General features: G+C 38.0%; 2 protein-coding genes across 3 annotated transcripts in view; one reads left to right on the top strand and one right to left on the bottom strand.

Annotated features, from left to right (window-relative positions):
* Positions 1–5,232, top strand: part of PTCD3 (pentatricopeptide repeat domain 3) — a 33,676-nt gene extending 28,444 nt beyond the window's left edge. The window contains exons 20-23 of the mRNA XM_029287227.1: positions 1,632–1,777; positions 3,068–3,109; positions 4,271–4,429; positions 4,854–5,232. Coding sequence (XP_029143060.1) covers positions 1,632–1,777; positions 3,068–3,109; positions 4,271–4,429; positions 4,854–4,893 — 387 coding nt within the window. The 3' untranslated portion in view covers positions 4,894–5,232. The remainder of the gene's footprint in view (positions 1–1,631; positions 1,778–3,067; positions 3,110–4,270; positions 4,430–4,853) is intronic.
* A 9,394-nt stretch (positions 5,233–14,626) lies between these two features.
* The window catches only part of IMMT (inner membrane mitochondrial protein), a 35,341-nt gene continuing 29,522 nt past the window's right edge, over positions 14,627–20,445 (bottom strand). For both annotated transcript variants that reach the window (XM_015831500.1, XM_015831501.1), the window contains 2 exons: positions 18,188–18,317; positions 14,627–15,600 (listed from right to left, as the gene is read on the bottom strand). In XM_015831500.1, coding sequence (XP_015686986.1) covers positions 14,993–15,600; positions 18,188–18,317 — 738 coding nt within the window. In that variant the 3' untranslated portion in view covers positions 14,627–14,992. The remainder of the gene's footprint in view (positions 15,601–18,187; positions 18,318–20,445) is intronic.

Below are 20,445 nucleotides of genomic sequence, written 5' to 3'. Positions count from 1 at the left end.
GCGAAAAGGGCAAAGATGAGGGACAAGATAGGCAGCGGGAGGAGTTAAATTGCACTCTGGTTGTAGATGCAGGTGGGCTGCCAAGCATATAATTTTCAGGAAATGAGCATGGGGGCACTGCAACAGTCATAAATTCATTTGTAATCAATCATAAGCAGGACTGGTCATAACAAGATTTAGTGCGATAGTTAACAGTTGCTGAAGGCATGGTCCTTAAGTGAGGACTACTCAGTTATGCAGTTGCATTGGCCTGAAAAAAGTTAGTTGTCACAGGGACACATTTACTTCCTTGCATCTTAAGATGATCTTGGTGCTCTTTATGCTTTTGAGAATATGGCTGGTTTGAATAGTAATTTTGCTATTATTTTGAAAAAGAACCCTGAGATATTTATATTGGCTTTTTGATTGTATTATTATTAACTGAGCATTTATATTTCTTTCTGATGTATTAGAAAATTAAGATTTTGGTTTATCATAATGAACAGTTAAATACTCATTTTTACAATAGCTTGCCAACACGTGCTTGGGAGAGTGCTATTGCATCAACCGCCCACCAATATCCGCCTACTTGGGATTCTTCTATCTGCTACATTAGGGACATGAATTTGCCCCTAAACACTTGAACAAAGTCTTTCAACGAAAGAATTTATGTAAATACTTAATAGCGATGGGACAGCTCTGTTTTATATTTCTGGATATTTTAATGTAATCAAAAAGCTCCACTGCTGACTGTATCTGTCACCTAGGTCTATCTTCTCATATAGCGTATAGATCAGTAGCAGATGTTTGTCCATGGAGGAATTAATTATGACTTTGGTTCATAATTTACATTACCTCTAGAAGTATATGATAGAGACATAAGAGTTTTAAGTATCAATAAGATACTTAAATGTGGGTGCCTCCGTTATGGAGGCACCCACATTTACCTCCTCTTAGTATGACCCACATTGAAGGCAGTGAATGAATCATTGCAGTGATTAAGCAGGATATGGGAATGCAATTTGCAATTTTACCTCCACCTGCATTAATTCTGCTTGTCAGAAGCCAATTGTGAAGAATGTGAATGGCGATCACAGGATTGCAGGATCCTGCAACAGTTGTAAATGCAAGGACTGGTTGCAGAGTTGGTTTTGGTTTTTTTACACTATTGTAAACTGAACAATCATTAAATGAGGCAGTAGGTGAGGGCTACCTGAATAGAAAATTGCATTGGTTGAAAATTAACAAAATAGTAAAACATTTTTGATACTGATTGTTTACTCACATTTGATTTACTTGTATTAACAACAGTTAAATACACAAATGCCCTTATAGACAATAAAAATAAATAATCTTAAAAGTTTTACCGGGGGGGGGGGTAAACTTTTAAAATCATGGGGTTGGGATTTTTTTTTCTTACTCCTGTGTTGGGTTTTGTGTGTGTGTGTGTGTGTGTGTGTGTGTAGGGGAGCATTATGTGATAATTATTTTCTATAGACATTTTGGAGAGGCCATGGGCATGCCACAGTTGGTGGTTTCTCCTATAAAGATAGACCTGCACTAGCACCACTTTAACTTCAGATCTGAAATAATGTTCATTGCTAGATTGCTACTGTTGGCTGCAAATGCTTTGATGTCTTAATGTTTTACAGACCCAAGTTGCATTTGCTGACTGTGCTGAAAACATAAAATCTCTCCATGAATTAAAGAGCAAGAACATGCAACTCCTGTGGAAAGACACTTCTCTTAATAATACCACAACACTTTTCGCCAGGGCTGGCAGAACACAGGAAGCTTGGTAAGAAAAAATAATACCAATAATTTGTATTTCATTCTGGAGGTAAATCTTGAAATAAACCAACTTACCCCAGGTTCCTGAAGCAGAGAAGTCAAATCTGTCTAGCTCAATTACAGTTACCATCTTTGACTTTGACTCATTTATTCAGTTTAGAAGCGGAGTACAACTTTTTCTCTAAAGAGCTCTCAATTGAAAACTTAAGCCCCAAAGTAAATTGGAGGAAGGTGGAGAGAAGAAAGAGAGAGAATATAATGAAAAATCTAGACCCTTATCTATTGTTATGTTTTCTTTTTCCTTCAAACAGTTCCTGGAGGAGGAAAATAGATAAAGGCATGGAGCCTGCTCTTATAGTTTAAGGTTGTACCAGAAAGTCCACTAATACTTTAATGGCCTGTGACTAGCTTTCTCATTTCTTTTGCTTCACTTTTAGACTAAAGGCAGATATATGTAGCATCTGGGCAGAAAAAAGCCTTTATAACTGGCGGGTTTTTTTACCAGCATAATAGAGGTATTGTGGGCTGTATGAGATGAAAGCCTTTTTTCCTCTTGAAAAATATTGACTTGTTCAAGGGAAAGGTGTGAGTGAAGCTGCTACCACACTTAACGAGCCAATTTCATCTTTATTGCTATAGTTGTTTCCAAAGGCATCACCAGTCTTTATCACCAATGAGAAACTAGTTTTTATAGTACTCTTTATTCCACTGTTGTTAAAATTACTTAATTTCCATATTCTGTAAACATTTTTTCTTTTCCTAGGTGGAATTCTATTTGAGTCAATAAGTTTTTTTCATTTTCTAGTGGGATTTTGGATTTCCTTGGAGAATTAGTTGTAGTTCTTTTTTTCATTGACTACATAACCTATATTGTCTTGTCAAAAGACAAGATTTGGGATTATAAATTTACAGGTAGCTCTTGACTTACAACCATTTATTTGTGACTGAAATAAACTGCATTGCAAAAAGTGATGTACAACTGGTCTTTGCACTTAATTCCTCAAGGTCACATGATCAAAATTTGGATTCTTGTCAGCTGGCATGTATTTATAATAATTGCGGTATACCTGATCATGGGATCATTTGCAATCTTTCCTGCTGGCTTAAGACAAGCAAAGTCACTGGGGAAGCCAGATTCACTTAACAACTGCAGTGATTTATTTAACAACAGAAATTCTGGTCCCAATTATGATTATAAACTGAGGACTACCTATAAGGCCTCTTGACGGACTTCTAGTCATACCTTTTTCATTTCTACACTCAAATGGTAATTTTTATTTCTTTCCTCTCCAAATAGGAACATGCTACAGCTTTTTAAAAAATACTCTCAAGTTCCCAGGTAAGCTTTTACCTTTTGACATTTGCCCCTCGGAAGTCCTGATAATAATTATCAATCTTTATTTCCCTTTGATTTGATTTGTTCATTATCATTCAGTCTCATTCGACCCTTAGCTTTCTCCAGGGTTAGAATGCTGCTTTCTGCCATGCATTGTCCTGTGCTGGCCCAATTCCATCACCAAATGTCAGCTTCTCATTTCCTCAGAAGGACTGATGGTTTTGTTAGCAGAGCAAGCAGAGATATCAAGGGAACTGCTATAGTTGTAGGCGCAATAAAGTCTGAATGCTCTGTGGAAATTTACATCCACTGCTTGAATACTGAGATTTTAATTAACCTTTGAAGCTTTTAATTCACTTTTAAAGACTTCTGTATTTTTGGTTACTGCAGAGAAGTAGCGTTTGGACAGGAAGTGTATATTTGTTTACCTGTTATTAGCATTTGAAAAAATACCTATTTCTTGGTCTACTCTTCAGTATAGAAAAGAATATTGTGATAGTATTTTCTATGAAGAGAAAACTGAGCAGCATTGCATTGATAATTTGGAATCTACAGCAATCCTTTTCTTTCAAAACTTTTGTTACAGTATTGCTAATTTCTGAGCTGTGCTGTCACCTTCTTGGATCTGCAGTTTGAAGCCCTAAACTTGTGCTGATGTAGCATAAATAAAGCCCTAAACTTGTGCTGATGTAGCATAAATCAAGCAGTTCAAGAATCAGAAGGTGATAGCACAAGTCTACTTTAGCAGTTTTTTCAGAACAGAAAAATATAATTATTCAAGTTAAACTTTCCTGTTAGTAAATGTGTCCTTTTATTAAATTAAGATTCCCCACTTAGACTTTTTAGGAAAGCTATTTTGGCTGGATAGATGCATCCCTGCCTGCTCATAGAATTCATCTAATTACTTGGGTTATGAAGAAGAGGTGCCTTTAGTGTTATTGACAATAAATATTGGGTTATCGGGTTCAGAAAGAACTGAATTTGCTCACATCACAATAGTTTATTAATTATTCAAGTTATTCTCCCAATCTCCCCCCTCCCAATCTCTAGGTAGTTTACCATCTCTTGGTAGTTACCATCATAACTTGGCAGATAAAATGTTTTCCCATCAAACTATGTTACAGATGCCACTGCAGTATCTATATCCCTTTTTCCCTTATGCAGCGATTTGACAGTGAAAGAAATGTTCAATTGTATTAAACAAAGTAGCCAAGCGGATAAAGCACTTGAACTAGTAAAGCTGACTGCTGAATATGGTATACAATCAACTTCAGTGCTCGCCAAGACAATTCTAGAAGAATTTGAACTCTCTGAAGAGCAAAAGTAAGTTTCAGCAAGTATGTAGCTGTAATGGTTACTGCTCAGAGCACCTGGAATATATCACTGAAATTCACTGATGTAGCTGGAGTAAATCGTCTTGGCCTATTTTATTTGAATTCATACCTGGTTTTCTACAGGAATTCGAGACAGAGAACATCGTCTTTTCTCCCTTTGCCCTTCCCACTTTAACTGGCAGCAAACCCTCTAGGTAGACACAGAGACTAGCCCTCGCTGTCAAGTGAGTTTCATACCTTGGTTCAGCTTCCCTGTCCTAGCTTGAGATATTTTGATCAGTACATCATATTTTTTCTTATGCAGGCTCTGCCTTATCCTTTTGAAGCAGACATTTTTTTTGCCAATAACAAGTTGTAGGCTGTGCCAGTTTGACAGGTTTGTAATTGTGTTCGTGTTTTTTTTCTTTTTCCAGGAGGACTCTAGATGATATAATAGAAGGAAGCTGTGGTTAGAAATAGGTGTCAGAAGGGAAACCACTTTCTATTTTCTGAATGAAAAAGCAGCTTACCTGATTTCAGTACAACTGTCAAGGAGTGGCCCTGAAAGTCTCTGTGAGCCTTGTACATACCTGTATTATCATCATGTGGATTCTCATCTGATGGCAGTTGGTAGGAAGTTCTAGTTTCACCTGTTTTTGGAGTGTTTGTTCTCATTCTCCACAAGCTGTTTTGAAAACCCAATTGTCTGCCAAAATCCAAGAATTATTTTCTTATTATATTGCATCTACATTTTCCTTAGACATGCTAATAAAGTAATAAAGAGTAATCCACTTGCCTCTTTTCAACAAGTGTGTTTTTTTTTATTTGAACCAAATCTATTAGAACTAACTAAAGAGCTTTAGAATACAAAAGAGGAATGTTACAAACTTCTACGGATGTATTTTTTTTAATGTATCTCAAAACTCTAAACAGATAGCCCAGAATAGAAATAATCACCATTGTTAGAATAGCATGTATTTGTATCAATATCATAATGTAAGTCTGCAGATTTAATAATTTCGAAAGCAGTATGGTGTAGAAAGTATTTTTCTCCTTAATTAAGTACATGTTTCTTTTGATAGTGGCTTTATATGTTTATTTTGGCTTGTTTTGAAATAAGGCTAATTTTGAAAATAGAAGAATATTCTTTTTCTCTAGAAAGGAATCCTAGGATAGGCTATTTGTCCCTTGTTCCAGTAGGCAGAATCAAGAATTTAACTCTTTTTTGAGGAGGGAGTACCCATCTCTGAATTCACTAAGAAAAGTCAATAGAATTCCAGCTGTGATCTTGATCCTTCTGGAATTTATAGCCATTGCTGACTTATGGTCCAACATAGCTTGCTGAAAATGTACAAACAAAATATCTCTTACTTGGAATTCCTCTTATCCCAGGTAGATTCGATCATGCTACACTTGTTCAATTAATCAATCAATCAAATTTTTATTACAGCCGAAGGCCAACACATAAATTAAACATTCAAATAAAACAGAACCAATATAAGAAGACATAGCAATATATTACCATTAATGATGTAATCAATGGGTGACCAAGGCCTGCCTAGTTTTACAGACAGCATAAAAAAAACTAGCTAGCTTCAAAAAAACAATCATACTGACCTGACAATAAAAATACTTTGACTATAGTCTAATGCTGGATAAAAACACATAATAAAATTGATTATAAAAGATTATTAAAAAGATCTAAAATGTTTATGTTTCTGGCGAATCCCCAGTGCTGCTGCGCAGAATCTAACCACCTGCGCTGTGATCACTGCCTGCTCATCCTTAAGCAGCCACTGGAGATAAATACTTTCCGAACAACCAGGATACCTATCAATTATGGGGAGGATATGGTTTTTCCAAATAGCTTTATAGAAGGAACATCGAAGGAGTATGTGTCCAATGGTCTCCACCTCTCCTGAGCCACAGGAGCAGAGTCTTTCTGCCAATGGAGTCTTTTTATACTTGCCGTACAGGACAGCCGATGGAAACGCATGGTGCCGTGCAAACGAGAATGCTTTCCAGTTATTTACTGACTCCAACTGACTAAGATACCTGGCAGGTGTAACCACATATCTAATAGAGTCTGGAGCCAGAAACAGCGGAGCTATACCTAAGTCCACTTGCCTCTCGATGTCCTCTACCCTTTGACGCAAGGTTTGTTTTGCTTGGTCGTAGTCCAATTTGAGAATTGAGGCTGACGAGAAGCCTAGTTTGGCAAGGTTGGACTCGACTGCCTTGATCATGAAGAAGAGAATTTATTTTGAATTTAAATTAAGAATTTATCTTAATTGCTTTCTGCAAGGCCTTGCAGAAAGCAATTAAGCCTTAGCCAGATGTTTAAGGAAGCTATACAGATTCTTGCTTCGACTTTTATCAATCCTGTCTCCAAGTGCAGAAATGCATTTGGGACACAGCACGGCATCTGGAGAATTGTTCTGATAAATTTGGATTGAACTCTTTCCAGTGGTGTAAAACACGAATCTGAGGGTCCGAGCAAGGTCCTGTAGAGAAGCTGTGCTAGCGACTTGGCCACAAAGAGCTTAATTGCAGCTGGAACATAGTGTCCTCCCTTTGTGTGGAAAAAATTAAAAATGGCATTCGCTGATCATTGGCCAGAGGCAGCAGTGTATTTTCCATGGGCTTTTTGTGAGCCAGTGGCATGGATGACCACCCCTAGGTATTTAAAGGTGGTTACCTGCTCTATTTTGTGGCTATTTAAATACTATGAGTACTGTTTTGGCCTTTTTGCAAAAGCCATAAGCTTTGTTTTCTCATAATTTATGTCCAGTTTATTATATTTGCAATACTGGACAAGGGCTCGCAAGGCTCTTTTAAGGCCAACTGGTATCCTGGAGAGAATCACAGCGTCATCTGCATAGAGCAGCAGAGCAATGCTTCGGTCACCTATTTTTGGGGGGTGGTAATTTGGATTATTTAACCATTTTACCATATCATTTATGTAAAAATTGAAGAGCAAGGGGGCCAAAATGCACCCGTTTAACCCCCTTTTGAGTTTCAGCTGACCTCGAGAGAGACCCTTGCATATTACATCTCACCTTAAGGGATGTTTTGGTATGTAAGGCACGTAACAGATGGAGGAGTCTGTGATCAATTGAGACAGCTTCCAGCTTTTCCCATAGCTTAGTCCTTGTAACCGTGTCAAAGGCTGACTTATGATCTATAAAGGCAGTGTACAATGATACAGATCTATCTGAAGCATATTTTTCAATCAAATGATGAAGAACTAAGCACTGATCTATGGTGCCTCTCGGCAATCAGGTTCTCAAGATCCAGCCACTCCTTTAATTTATCTTGAAGGTGTTTGGCATAGAGTTTGCTGATTATATTTAGCAGACTTATTGGTCTGTAATTGGCAGGGTCATCTCTCTTTCCCTTTTTATAAATTGGGACCACAATTGCCAAGCCCCAATCCTCTGGGACATGGCTGGTGGAGACAATATAGGTGAATAGCGCTGCCGGGACGGGTATCCACCACTCCATATTATTATTTAGTAATTCGGCCGAAATGAAGTCAGCTCTTGGAGCCTTCCCGATCCTGAGTTGGCCAATGAGGGATTTAATTTCAGACTCTGAAACTGGAGGCCACTCAGGTAAATCCATCATTATAAATCTTGTACTCTCGCTGGAGGGGTCTTCATACATTCTCTGAAAATGAAGTTCCCATGTTATAGGAGATATATGACAATCTAATGGGGTATAGATGCTTTCAGAGTGGCAAGCTATTAGATGCCAAAATAAGGAGGAGTTCTTTTGCTTTGCTGCCACGATGAGCTGTTCCCAGGAAAATCTTGTGTCTTGTCTCTTCTTGAATGCAATCAATTGCTTGAATTGTTTTTTGAGTGTAACTGTTTAAGAATTGCTTTATTGCCATATCCAATCTCGCTTTTGTCTCCTTGTATGCCAAGTTAAGGGCTTTCTTGGCTTCTACGCAATCCTTATCAAACCATGGTTTGGAGGCGGTACAGGACCTCTTAACTGATAAATTTAAGTCATGTGTTAATAATGGTTGTAGCTCATAAACTAAAGTTTTATATAGTTCTAATAAGTCTTGAGTCAGGTTGGCTGATATAAAGGCTGTGCAGATTTTTTTAAAAATTATCCTCTGCTAGGGCTCTCCTTGCCTTCTGATCAAGTTGTTGGGTCCATTTGACCCGACATCTTGTTAGGCCTGCTGTAGAGATTGCAGGGATAAAATGGTCCTTGGAGGGTATCTGCCTGATAAAGGGCTTCATGGAAGATGATCACTTTCTAGGTAAGGCAGGACTTCAAAATTTTCTATATAATGTCCATGGAAGTTAAGATGTAATCAATGGTGCTGGTTTTGGACCCTGTCATAAATGTAAACTCGCCAGGATAGTCACCAGCCATGAGCCGTTAGATATGAAGAAGTTAAATTTATTTGCCAACTTGGCAAGACAAGAGGCCAGCATAATCGTATGAGGGAGTTGTTGGATTGTATAGGGACCTCCGATGGTGCGTATTGATGGTGTTTCATGAATAATGTATAATCATCTGGTCCCAATCTGGCATTAAAGTCTCCCCCTAGTAGGACCCTGGCATCTGGGTTTTCCATGAGTTGTTTATTAATGTAGTGTTCCAACTCCAGTCATATAGCAGTGGTTTCAGCTTTTCTTAGTGAAGGAGGGAGATAAACATTAATTATCAAAAGCAGGACTGAGTCCAACTTGAGGAGAAGGGCCATAGCTGAATGGTTTAAAGGGGTAATAAGTGTGGACTCTGCTCTCAAGTTGGTAGAAAGGTAGCCCCCCTTTCAGTCTCCCTGGGCCTCTGCCTGGTGTTGCTTCCAGCTTATATGAATAATAGCCATTAAGCAGGAGATCATCAACAGTCCAAGTCTCTTACATCAACATAATATCCTTACCTTTTAGAGGATCAAAGTGATTAAGGCCTCTAAATCAATACCACCTGGCTACATTCCATGACATGATGTTTAAAGTGTTTTTCTTGCACTGGCCTTCATATAGTCAGTTCAAGTTCTCCATAGGGGCACTTGTTGGAGGATAGTTATAATTATTATTATTTGATGCATTACATTGAGTAGTTGTTGTCAATGCTTCTTTTAAACCATCCAGTCTCTGTGTATTATTAGCTTGCTCAAGTTCTGGCAATACATAATTAAAGTCTATCAACATTATCTTCTGGCACACCCTCAGCAGAATCAGTGACTGTGGGTAACTGTTTGTGAATCACTTCTCTGTTTTCTCAAGGTTGATTCAGCTGCCCCTGCTTCAAGCTTATCAGTATGAGGTCTGTTGCCACTTGGATTTAAAGCAATAGTTCCCTCATGGAGAGACTGAACCAGGAGTGGGCGCAGGTTCCCTGAGTGGAAGACATGTATTGGAAATATTGAAAAACTGCTCAGGAAGTGCTTCATTCTAAAAAGCATTGAGGGAATTATGGACTGCTTGAAGGATAACAAAATTTGCATACATTGCCTTCTTGCTGGCAACCACTCTGCATATAATAGTGGAGCAGCTGGCTCAGAGATTGCTTAATAGCTTTTCTATCATTCCAACGTCCTTCTGTTGTCGTAGATTTGCAAGGTAACCTGGTTGGTCTGTAAACTGAGGTTATAATGGTCACCTCTAGAACTATCTGACTAAGTGTTGTTTTCTTTGTGGATATTCTTTCCTCTCTCGTTTATAGAGGGGCCTATTTTAGTTTCCATTTCTGCATTAGCCATCCCATGTCTATCATGTGTCCCCCTGGGTCCTTTTGCAATGTTTAACTGCTGATAAACTTTGCAAAAGACTTTCAAGCAGTCAACCTTATTTGTGACAATTAATAAAAGTTCGTAGATTGAATTTATAGTTTGAGCTGTGAGCAAACATTGTCTGGAAAGGAGATCTGTTTCATTCTCCCTTACTAAGTTTGTTACTATCCCAGCCTGTGCAGGAAAAGTGGGTGCTGAATTCCAGGGAGGGGAGCTATTTTCTGTGAGAGAAACAGAAAGTTCTATATACTGTTTTCTTTCAAGTTCCGTTTGTAAATCACATTCCAATGAGTCACATACAGATGAGTTACTTACTGGAGCAAACTATCTATTTGCAGTGAAATCTTCCATTTTCTGCTGCTTCAGTGGCTTGGAAGAACTCTGTGCTGCCGAGTGAACACGCTGTCTCTTTCTCCTTTTCCCCATTCTTGGTAATCCTGGCTTGTAGAGTTGTTAAAATGTAGGTAAAACAATGGTAGCCTTTCCAGTATATATCCTTTATAAAAAGTCTTTGGCTATTATAAAAAGTCAAACAAGGGTTAAAACAGATTTAAAAATAGGTTAAAAATGGGTTAAAAGTAGGTTAAAATGCAGTGTTAAAAAGGGTTAAAAAGTTAAAATAAAAATAGAAAATAAAAGAAGCTGTCCAATTAATATTGTTCCTTTACAAATGCTCCCTTGGGTTTTGGATAGAACAAAAGCAGTGGTAGCTCCTGATTTCTGTAGAACAAGAAGTTCCTTTTGGAATGAAAATATGACTAATATGGAGAATTATGAAAATCTTCATCATGGTAGTCTTTTTTTGAAAGAGGAAAAAAATGCCTTTTTCCTGGCCATCTCCCAAAAAGGGAGATGTGTTAAAATCGTCAAAACCTAATGCAGATCCCACAGTGGTAACTTGTGTACTATAAAGGAATACTTCACAGAAGTTGTGGGATTTCCAACCATTTGTCTGGAATATTGAAAAGAGTAAAACCTTACCTGTTAAGAATATTTGGTCATAGGTCCAATCATAGCCTCTTTCAAGACCAAACTAGGAAAATATTTGTGCCATAGGACAAAAAAAAATATCTTAAGAAAACTCAGTGCTGTTATACCAACAGCATAAGAGCAAGGTGACTGATAAACATACTTTGTGGATCCACAGAAAGATGAAAAAATAATGGCATTCTAACCAAGGTCGCATAATTGCAAGACAGTCAGGTATTGTTGTAATTATGCAGTCCTTGGTTCTTTTTGAGCTTGGATGTTTGCCATTGTTTTACTGCACAGCTAGGTAACATCATCAATGTGAGTGGGGCACTACTTATTGGGTGCCTATCTTTTGTTGGGAGTACAGAAGAGAACATCACCTGGGTACCCATTTCTTTGACTTACATGCCTAACTGTTCATAGTCTCTTGATTTTTTAAAAATATTTTGAGTGGCCTCTGAGAGGGCTGGACTGGATCTCTCTCATTTGATATCTAATTTGTTTTTGTAGCTATGGAATCAGTATTGGTGATAAATGGGGTGAAAATTAATGAAAATATAACAGTGATGTGTGCCATCTTTAGTTTCAAGAAGCCAGTGTTCTGTTTTTTGGTTGTTCATCTGCTCTAAGCTACCCTGCCTTTTAAGTTCATTTCCTGCTCCCATTTCCTGCTCCCCAAAACTGGCATCTTTAGAGAAGGTAAGAGCCACCAGGGTAGTAAGGTGTTAATGCGACATCTATTAATGCTCATGTTGCTGCATATTGGACTAAATGAAGCTTAGTAATTAGAAAGCGGTATTGCAGGCTAACTCTGGTGGCGCAATGGCTAGAATGCAGTATTGCAGGCTAACTCTGCCCACAGCCTGGAGTTTGATCCTGACAAGACTCAATGTTGCCTTAGCTGTCCATCCTTCCGAGATTGGTAAAATGAGAACCCAGACTGTTGACATACAGCTGAGAGAGTGCTGTAAAGCACTATGGGGTGATATATAAGTGCTATTGCTGTTATCAATCTTAGGTAAACCAATCAGTGCTGCCAATGTTTTGTCCCAGTGTCTAAATGTAGAGCAGGCTGGATAGAGAGTAACAGATTCAGGCTCAATTTTACCAAGACCAAGTTGTTGTGGGTATTTTGGTTACCCAGTCTTAGATAATTTCTATAATCAGTCATAGAAGGACCATTTCCTATTCAGGACAAGTGTACAGATGGAATTTCCTTGACTAACAGCTGCTGATTGAAGAGCATGTGCCAACTATAGCTTAGAAGGTCTTTGCAGAGGTTCTTCTGCACCAGTTACATCAGTTCCTGGACTAGGAGGCCCTCTAGTTACTTATATTGCTGGTCACCTAATGTAAGGATTTATAATGGGCTGTGAGAATAATCTTAGAAGACAGGAAGACAGGAGGAAGAGCCACATCATAGGCAATGGTCTGATCAACAATGGTCTGAATCCAAATGAGGAATGGGGTTGAAGGAAGCAGAAGGGATCCTCCCTAGTTAAATAAAGGCAGGAGAGCAGGGAAATGCTTTTAGATTGGGAAGATTATGTTATTGTTGTAATAAAAATATTGATACTCATAGCTTTTATTCCTGGACTACTTGGAAGGGCTGACATGATTATTGTGATGTGCTCTGCGGGGGCTGCCCTTGAACCACTTGGAAACTTGTCTATGGAGATTCTCAATCATCCAGGTCATAGTTGTATCAAAAGTGCTTTTTTTCTCCCCCCCTTCCTATCAGAACCTATCCTTTCATCCCTCCGCCACCCAGTCTCAATTGTCAATAACTATCCTTCCATCCCTCATGCTATCAGAACTGATGAAGCTTCTTTGATGAGAAGTGAAATGTTTTCTTCTTCCTCAAGGAAAAAACAGTCAAATTGTCTTTTGAATAAAAAAGCACCTTTGAGACATTTAGAAGCTTCATTTAGTCCAGTATCCAGCAACATGAGCATTAATAGGTGTACCATAGCATGCCACATTAACACCTCTGCTTCATGAGTTGCACTAGTTGCTATTTAGTTTCTGGGTGTAATGGAAGGTGCTGTTTACAACATATAAATCCTTTCCTGACATAGGCATGACTCTTTGAGGGATCATTTATTTTCAGTAACTTTCCCGTCCAGTTAGAGTCACTCCATATCCCATTGGTCAAATATTAACATGATGAAACCCAGAAAGGAGGACATGTCTGCCAGTCCACTTTCCCTCTCCAGACACATAGCTTAGTTAACTTTCATTTAAAAATGTTTTTAAAATGGCTCTTCTTCCAAGCCTTGGTTAGGGTGGTGAGCATGTCCTAAAATGTTTTTTTCAACATTTTTTGTGTTTTCTGCTTTATAATTTTGCATTGTTTTTATTGTCATAAGCCGTCCAGATTCATCCTGTAGTCAAGTGGAATTATAAATCTTGTGCAACTGGACAGTATTGGTTATTTTAAGATTTATAAATTGTTTTTTGTGCCTTTGAGTGAATCTTGACTTTCTGTGACTGCTTGGACGAATCTCTCATTTTTTCAATGTGGTTTGGTCATTGCCTCCTTCCTAAGGCTAAGAGAGTGTGACTTGCCCAAGGTCACCCAACTGGCTTTGTGCCTAAGGCAGCATTAGAACTCAAGTCTCCCAGTTTCTACCCTGATGCCTTAATCACTAGTTAAGTCAAGAGAAATGTTGGTTGATGATTTTGAGAAGGGTTGGGTGATGCTATATTAATGTAGATTGTTAGTTTGAGGAGAATTACTCTTGAAGTATTCCAGAGCAAGTCCAAAGATTGCCAGAGGTGCTGATTAAAGTATGGCTGAACACTGCAAAATAGAGGCAAATATTTCAGAAACTAAAGATAGAAGGAAGAGAAGAGGTCTGGCAGTGTAGAGTAGAAATCAGACTCCCTATTCTTTCAATCATTTCTTTACATATTCTGAAATTTGCACAGCTCTTTTTCTTACTATCAGATACTGGAAGCCAAACCACACATGTAAATAGAGCAAAATTTCTTCAGAGCCATCAGAGTCTCATAGATGTGGCCTCAACTTATTTCAAGACAATGTAGTCTAACTTACAGAGTTGACCCACTCAGCTAATGACAGCATTTGCTCTCAATAGGGTGATATTATATTTTTTTTCAACATAGGAATAAATGGAAAAACTAAACACAAATTCTGGAGAAAAAAAATAGTGGTGTTGCCTTGCTTGCTCTGGAAATAGCTTTCAGGGCTTGTCATGCAGAATTTTCTTGGGAGAAATCATTTTTGGATCAAAGTTTTCATAAAGAAAAATTTGTGAAATGTACCATTGCTAAAAGCACACACTATATGAAAATCAAAAATCTATCAATACCAAATATGAAATATTTATATTTTCACTTTGGAAACAGATACAGGGAAACAAGACAGTTTCCACGTAATTTTATCCATTTTTCATCTGCTTCTGACAAAATCTGATTGTGTTTTTTTTAAATCTACCTTATCCAAGCAGCAGTGAAAAATAAATCTTTTAAATATCATTTATTTAATTGAGCCAAATGGCAAATCAGTAAGAGGTTATAAACATTATTTGGTGGGTTCACAAGCTCAATCAGTAATACCTGGAAATTGTGTTATGTAGATTAAAACAAAAACAAAAACACATTCCAGACATGATAAATGCTGAAGGAAAAAATACAAATGCAACAGGTGCTAAGATTTAGAAGAGTACTAGAAGATGGAACTTTTTTCCCAATGACGCTGAGTTTCTTGTCTGGTTTGGAACCAACTCAGGTCTCCCACCAATTCCCAGTACTGTTGCAAATCTTGTATGTTGGTTGACTAATGTTAAAGATATAGGAGTCCTGCATAGCTGGCTTATATTAGTCCACCTGAGTTGTTCCCAAGCCCACAGCACTAGCATAGGTAGTCAGGATATCCACCACTTGCTTTGTCTCCAGGGTCATCCGAGCTTCATTCAGCCAGTCCTGTGCCACCCTTCTGGGTTCTCCTTTCAGCTGATTGACAAATTTAGCTGCCAATTCTAAGTCTCCATGTTCAATGCAGTAGGATGCATAAGAGAGCAACTTAAATGTGTCCAGGTCTTCGGGGCCAAGCTCAGTTGGTGGCTTCAGCTGCTGAGGATAAAACAAGAGAAGGGACTGCAGATAAGACAGAAAATACTGATACAAGCTGTTTCTTGTTTCATCTATCAATGCCACTCTTTTAGCCAGCTTCTGGACTGTATGAAAGCGTGCCCTTAGTGCCTCTTCCGTATATACCCCACGATTGAGTGATTCTTGAGGAAGGGTAGCTGTTAAGGCCTGGGTGAATGCATCATCAGGACAGCTGAGTTGGATGGACTGTACTGCATCCTCCAAAGGTTCTGTGGGACTTTCCCCAGCAGCAGTTTCCATGCTTTGCTTTAAAGCTTCAACTGAAAGCCACAACTGATGGGCTTTCCTGGCTTCTTCTGCAGCAACCACATGGCCTGTAATATAAAATCCCACACATTTAATGGAAGGAAAATAAACTCTAGAATGCATAAAACATTTTCATTTATATTTTGAACACATTCTAAATCAGTAGATATACCCGAATTTATAACACATGTACCCCATCAGCTCATAGCATCTTACAGTGAAGCTAAACCGCTGACATGAAGAATGATAGAAATAATTTATTTTCTTTCACTATTCTAAAATAAGAGATTTTGAGAGGCCAGGCTACCTGAAAATTGCCTAGCAACTGAGCTGTTGTTGCTCTGCCCCTTTGACCCCTCCCTAGCTAGCCCAACTGTCCAGCAAACAGCAACTATAAAAGCTGAGCAGGAAAGCAGGTGGTGGCACTGGTGGGTGTTGGGAGTTGTTCTGGGAGTGAGAAAGGAGATGGTTTCTGTTACTTGATGGAAATGGAGCCACTAGAAGCAGTCTGAGGCTAAGAGACAAAAAAACTGTTCTTCAGCAGTTGCCTCACCAACTTGTAGTAGTCTACTACTAGAAGTAGAAGTAGACCTGGGGGTGTAAGAAGCAACTGTATTACTTGTGTCCTTGTGTGTGGGTTGCCTAAACGCAAGGGGGTTTATGTTGGCCTTCTGGTGTTCTGGCAGCCCACTGACTTTGGATGTAGATAAAAGAACTGGTGACAGTTTAGTGCTTTTTTTGTAATAAGCTACTGTAAAAATGTATTTGAATTATTTGATTTACCCGGCTGTGTTAAAAGACAAAAATACTGACAAATACAGAAGGTGTTTTATAATCCACTCAAGTTCAGTACTGCCAATAGATATTTAATTTTTTTTCTTCGGCATTACCTGGAAAGAGTAAGAACTGAAACTAAGGTAATTTGCATATTCAATGTGCTCACACTATTCCATTGCATTATTTGTTCAAGTTATAGTTTGTATAAGTGGAGCCAAACAAGGCATATGGTGTAGACTACAATATTTCCCACTCTCAGGTAAATCTACTAATGGTCAAATAAACAGCAGCTACCTTTTTCATTTTTCCTTTAAAAAACCGGTGTATATCTAGTACAAATATACTACCACTTTTGTAGAATTCTTTTGTATTTCATAGGTGAAATAAACTATATAAAATTACTACTAAAATAAGACTAAAATAATAAAAGCACCATGGACACAAAGGACGTTTTACAACAATTGATGAGCCAATGGAAGTTGTACACCCTTGCCTGAATATGTTATGCAAATATAATCAACTGTAACTTACTGCAAAAAAAATAATAATGAAAAGACACATTTTAGAAAGTGAACAAATCCAGTTGAAATACTTGCTGCTTTTCTATTGCTATATGGCTCTTCCATTAAAATAGCTTAAAAAATATTAGATCACACTATGGACAAATTGCTTTTCATTCCAATTTTGCAACTAAATTTAAAATAGAATAGAATAGAGCTGGAAGGGACCTTGGAGGTCTTCTAGTCCAGCCGCCTGCTCAAGCAGGAGAACCTATATCATCTCAGACAGGTGAATGTCCAGTCTCTTCTTAAAAATCTCCAGTGATGGAGCGTCCACGACTTCTGGGGGTAAGCTGTTCCACTGGTTGATTGTCCTCACTGTCAGGAAGTTTCTCCTTAATTCCAGGTTGCTTCTCTCTTTGATCAGTTTCCAACCATTGTTTCTCGTCCTTCCCTCTGGTGCTTTAGTGAATAACGTGACCCACCCACCCCCCGCCTTCTTTGTGCAGTCCCTCAGATACTGGAACACTGCTATCATGTCTCCCTAACTTTAAAAATTTTAAACTTTTTAACTTTAAAAGCATTTTAAAGTTAAAATAAATTTAAAGTTTCAATTTTTAAAGTAAAAATAAAAATTCAGGTATTTGACAATTGGCATGAATTTATTTGTTTCATTTTTATTTATATTGTGTTCATTTTTATACACAAATTAAGGTGGCTAACATAACTAATACTTCTTCCTCCTATTTTCCCCACAGCAGCCCTGTGAAGGGAATTGGGCTGAGAGAGAATGACTGATAGATCATCTAGCTGGCTTTCATGGCTAAAGCGGGACTAGAACTTCATTGTGTCCTGCTTTATAACCAGATGCCTTACCATTAGTTGAGGTGTTAAGCAACATCTGGCCTGACAGTAACAGGTATGTTGGTGGGAGTGTCCGGCAGTCATGTGATTGCCATTTATGACTTTCAGCCAACCTCTGACAAACAAAGTGAAGAGGGGAAGCTATTTGCTTAACTGTGATTCACTTAATGACAATGCAAAAGGAAAATAAGGTGTGATTCACTTAATGACCACCTTGCTCAGCAACTGAAATGACCAAATTGTAAATCACAGATTACCTGATTTAGCATACAATTTAATTCTTCCACAGAGTTTGAAAGTTTCCCATTAGAAATGAAAGAGCAATCCAGCAATCCAGTCTGTTTATAAATACTAGGTTATTTTACCTATTCTAACTCATGATAAACTTTCTGGTGCAGAAATAGATTGTTAAAATGGAATTACCATGTGCAAAACCAGCAGATAAATAAATGAGCCACCCAGATTTTACTAAAAATAGAACATCCCTGTTACAACTTTTACATACTCCACTCACTTTCAACTGCCTGTTCGATTCCTCTCAGCCTGGCATAGGCTGTATTGATATCCAGAGTGAAGTTATCAATCTGTTCCTGATGAAGATGTTTATGTTGAAGTTCTTGTTCAGTGAGTTTTTCAGATAAATTCTGAAAGAAAAAAACTTGGTGAAAAAGTGTTCACATTATGAGGGGCAAGGTTGGTGCTGTCTGAGCTTGGTTATCTTCTTGTAGACATTTCATTACCCAAACTAGGTATCAGCATCAATTCTAATAAGGAGTAGTTTGCTCTCATTTATATTCTAGTGGCTTGCCCTGTCAAGGACTCCTAATTTCAATCCTGAGCTACAAGTATTTGCTTTATTGGTGTTTTCATTATATTATGTCCATGTTTGCAAAGCATCCTTGTATCCTTAATCTTTATGCAGAGTAGACAATCTTAAGGAAGAATCTTCTGACATTCAGCAGAATACATTTTCTATTCTCCATATATTCAAGAGCACTAAAAAGTTTAATGGCATGGAGATTCAACTTCAATTTTTATAAATACCAGCCAGTAGGGACTTGTCATTTGGAGCAGAAGGGCAGATTAAAATAACAGACTGAAAATTTAATTTGAAAGTTGCCCACCTAGACCAATGCTCAAAGTTTCCTAATTGTAACTAATATTTTATAGAAATATTCATCTCAAATAACCATTCCCCAAAGGAAAAAATGTTAAATTTATTAAATATTTCTGGGAATGTTTAAAAACAATTATGAAAGATCCTATCCTACCAAAAGATAAAACGTTTATTCCAAAGATTATCTGCTAATTTACATTTTTCCCCATTTACCAGATCTACCATCCAGGAATATGCCTGTACTCTGGATATTTAGAATTTCATCATGGATTTGATAAAAGAAATTCCAAGAAATCCACAGATGTATTATATTCATCTGTGGATTTCTGAGTAGAAGCATACATGAATTAGCAAATGCATTTTGTCTCAAACTCCAAACAAGCTTGAGACAAAATACATTTGCTGATTCAGAGCTCAGAAATTCAACTGAAGTACTCTAATGAGGACAGAGTCCAGCCAAACCAAAATCTGGAACATCTTGGTTGGTCTGGGTTTCACCCAAGACAAAATTTGGAAAGATAATGAATAAAGTGAAGCATGTCTCTCCATTGAAGATGCAGAGCTCATCAGCTGGAAATTTGACAGCTCGGGTTCAAGACCCCAGCGCACTGTGTGGTGGAGTGAGTGCATTAATTTGCCTCAGTTCCTGCCCACCTAGCAGTTTGCAAATAGGAATAGATTAATAGGTACCACATATAGCCATGCTTGCCACATGACCACAGAAATATCTTTGAACAATGCTGGCTCCCTTGACTAAGAAACGGAGATGAGCACTGCCCTCTAGAGTTGGACACAACTGGCAGGGGAAACCTTTATCTTTTATGTCTATCTCCACATTCTCTGCATGGCTGTAGGCCATACTACCCACTGATTTTCCCAATGCTTTCCTTTCCTTATAGTGTCCTCTTAGCTGCTATGCTTGAATTCAAGCCTAGCTTGTCTTTCTCCCTTCTTCCCAGCAGCTTGTTTTTCTTACCTCCCTTTAGACATTGCCAGTGTAGTATTCAAATCCAGTAGAACCAAGTTTTCTTATAATCTTCGTAGCATCCTCTTTTCTCTTGTGCCCATTTTTCCTCTGCTGATGGTGTCTTTCCCCATCCCTCAGAACAGCTCTACCCAGATTTAGATACTTAAGTTCCATGCCCAGACCAAGCATGCTTTATGTCCATGACAAGGCAAAGCAGGTTTCTTTCATTATGGATATGCACCACTCAAAACTTGCTGTTTCACACATAGGATGAACAGTGCACAGAACATTTTGCAATTCCTTAATTCTAAGAGTAGTTGAACACAAATGAATTCAAAGGAGATTGCTGATGTTTACTTGGATTATGCAAAGTATTAAAAAGTGTTGCTTTACAATGGATTAGAAAGCCTGGAAAAAGTGATTTTACATTTTTTTTCTGTAAAAAATTTGGAGAAAACAGGTAGCTGTATCTTTCAAGAACTCAGCACAGTTACTTCAGGAGTTTTCAAGATGTTCTTGCAAATTAGTGTTTCAGGATTTCTCCCTGAACTGCTACTAAACCAAAACAGAGAAAGACATAAAGAAGCCATCCATTCTTGCAAAGTACTCCTTCCAATGTTTTCTGCAGCCCTAGTGTTTTCTTATTGCATAATAAGGAAAATTTCTGAGAATGAGAGACTAGAAAGAT

The sequence above is a fragment of the Protobothrops mucrosquamatus genome, unplaced genomic scaffold (genome assembly GCF_001527695.2).
Source record: "Protobothrops mucrosquamatus isolate PMUCROS unplaced genomic scaffold, P.Mucros_1.0 scaffold_257, whole genome shotgun sequence".
Classification (NCBI taxonomy): Eukaryota; Metazoa; Chordata; class Lepidosauria; order Squamata; family Viperidae; genus Protobothrops; species Protobothrops mucrosquamatus.
The sequence above is the reverse complement of the archived record's forward strand: the minus strand, read 5'-3'. Positions and strand labels throughout refer to the sequence as shown.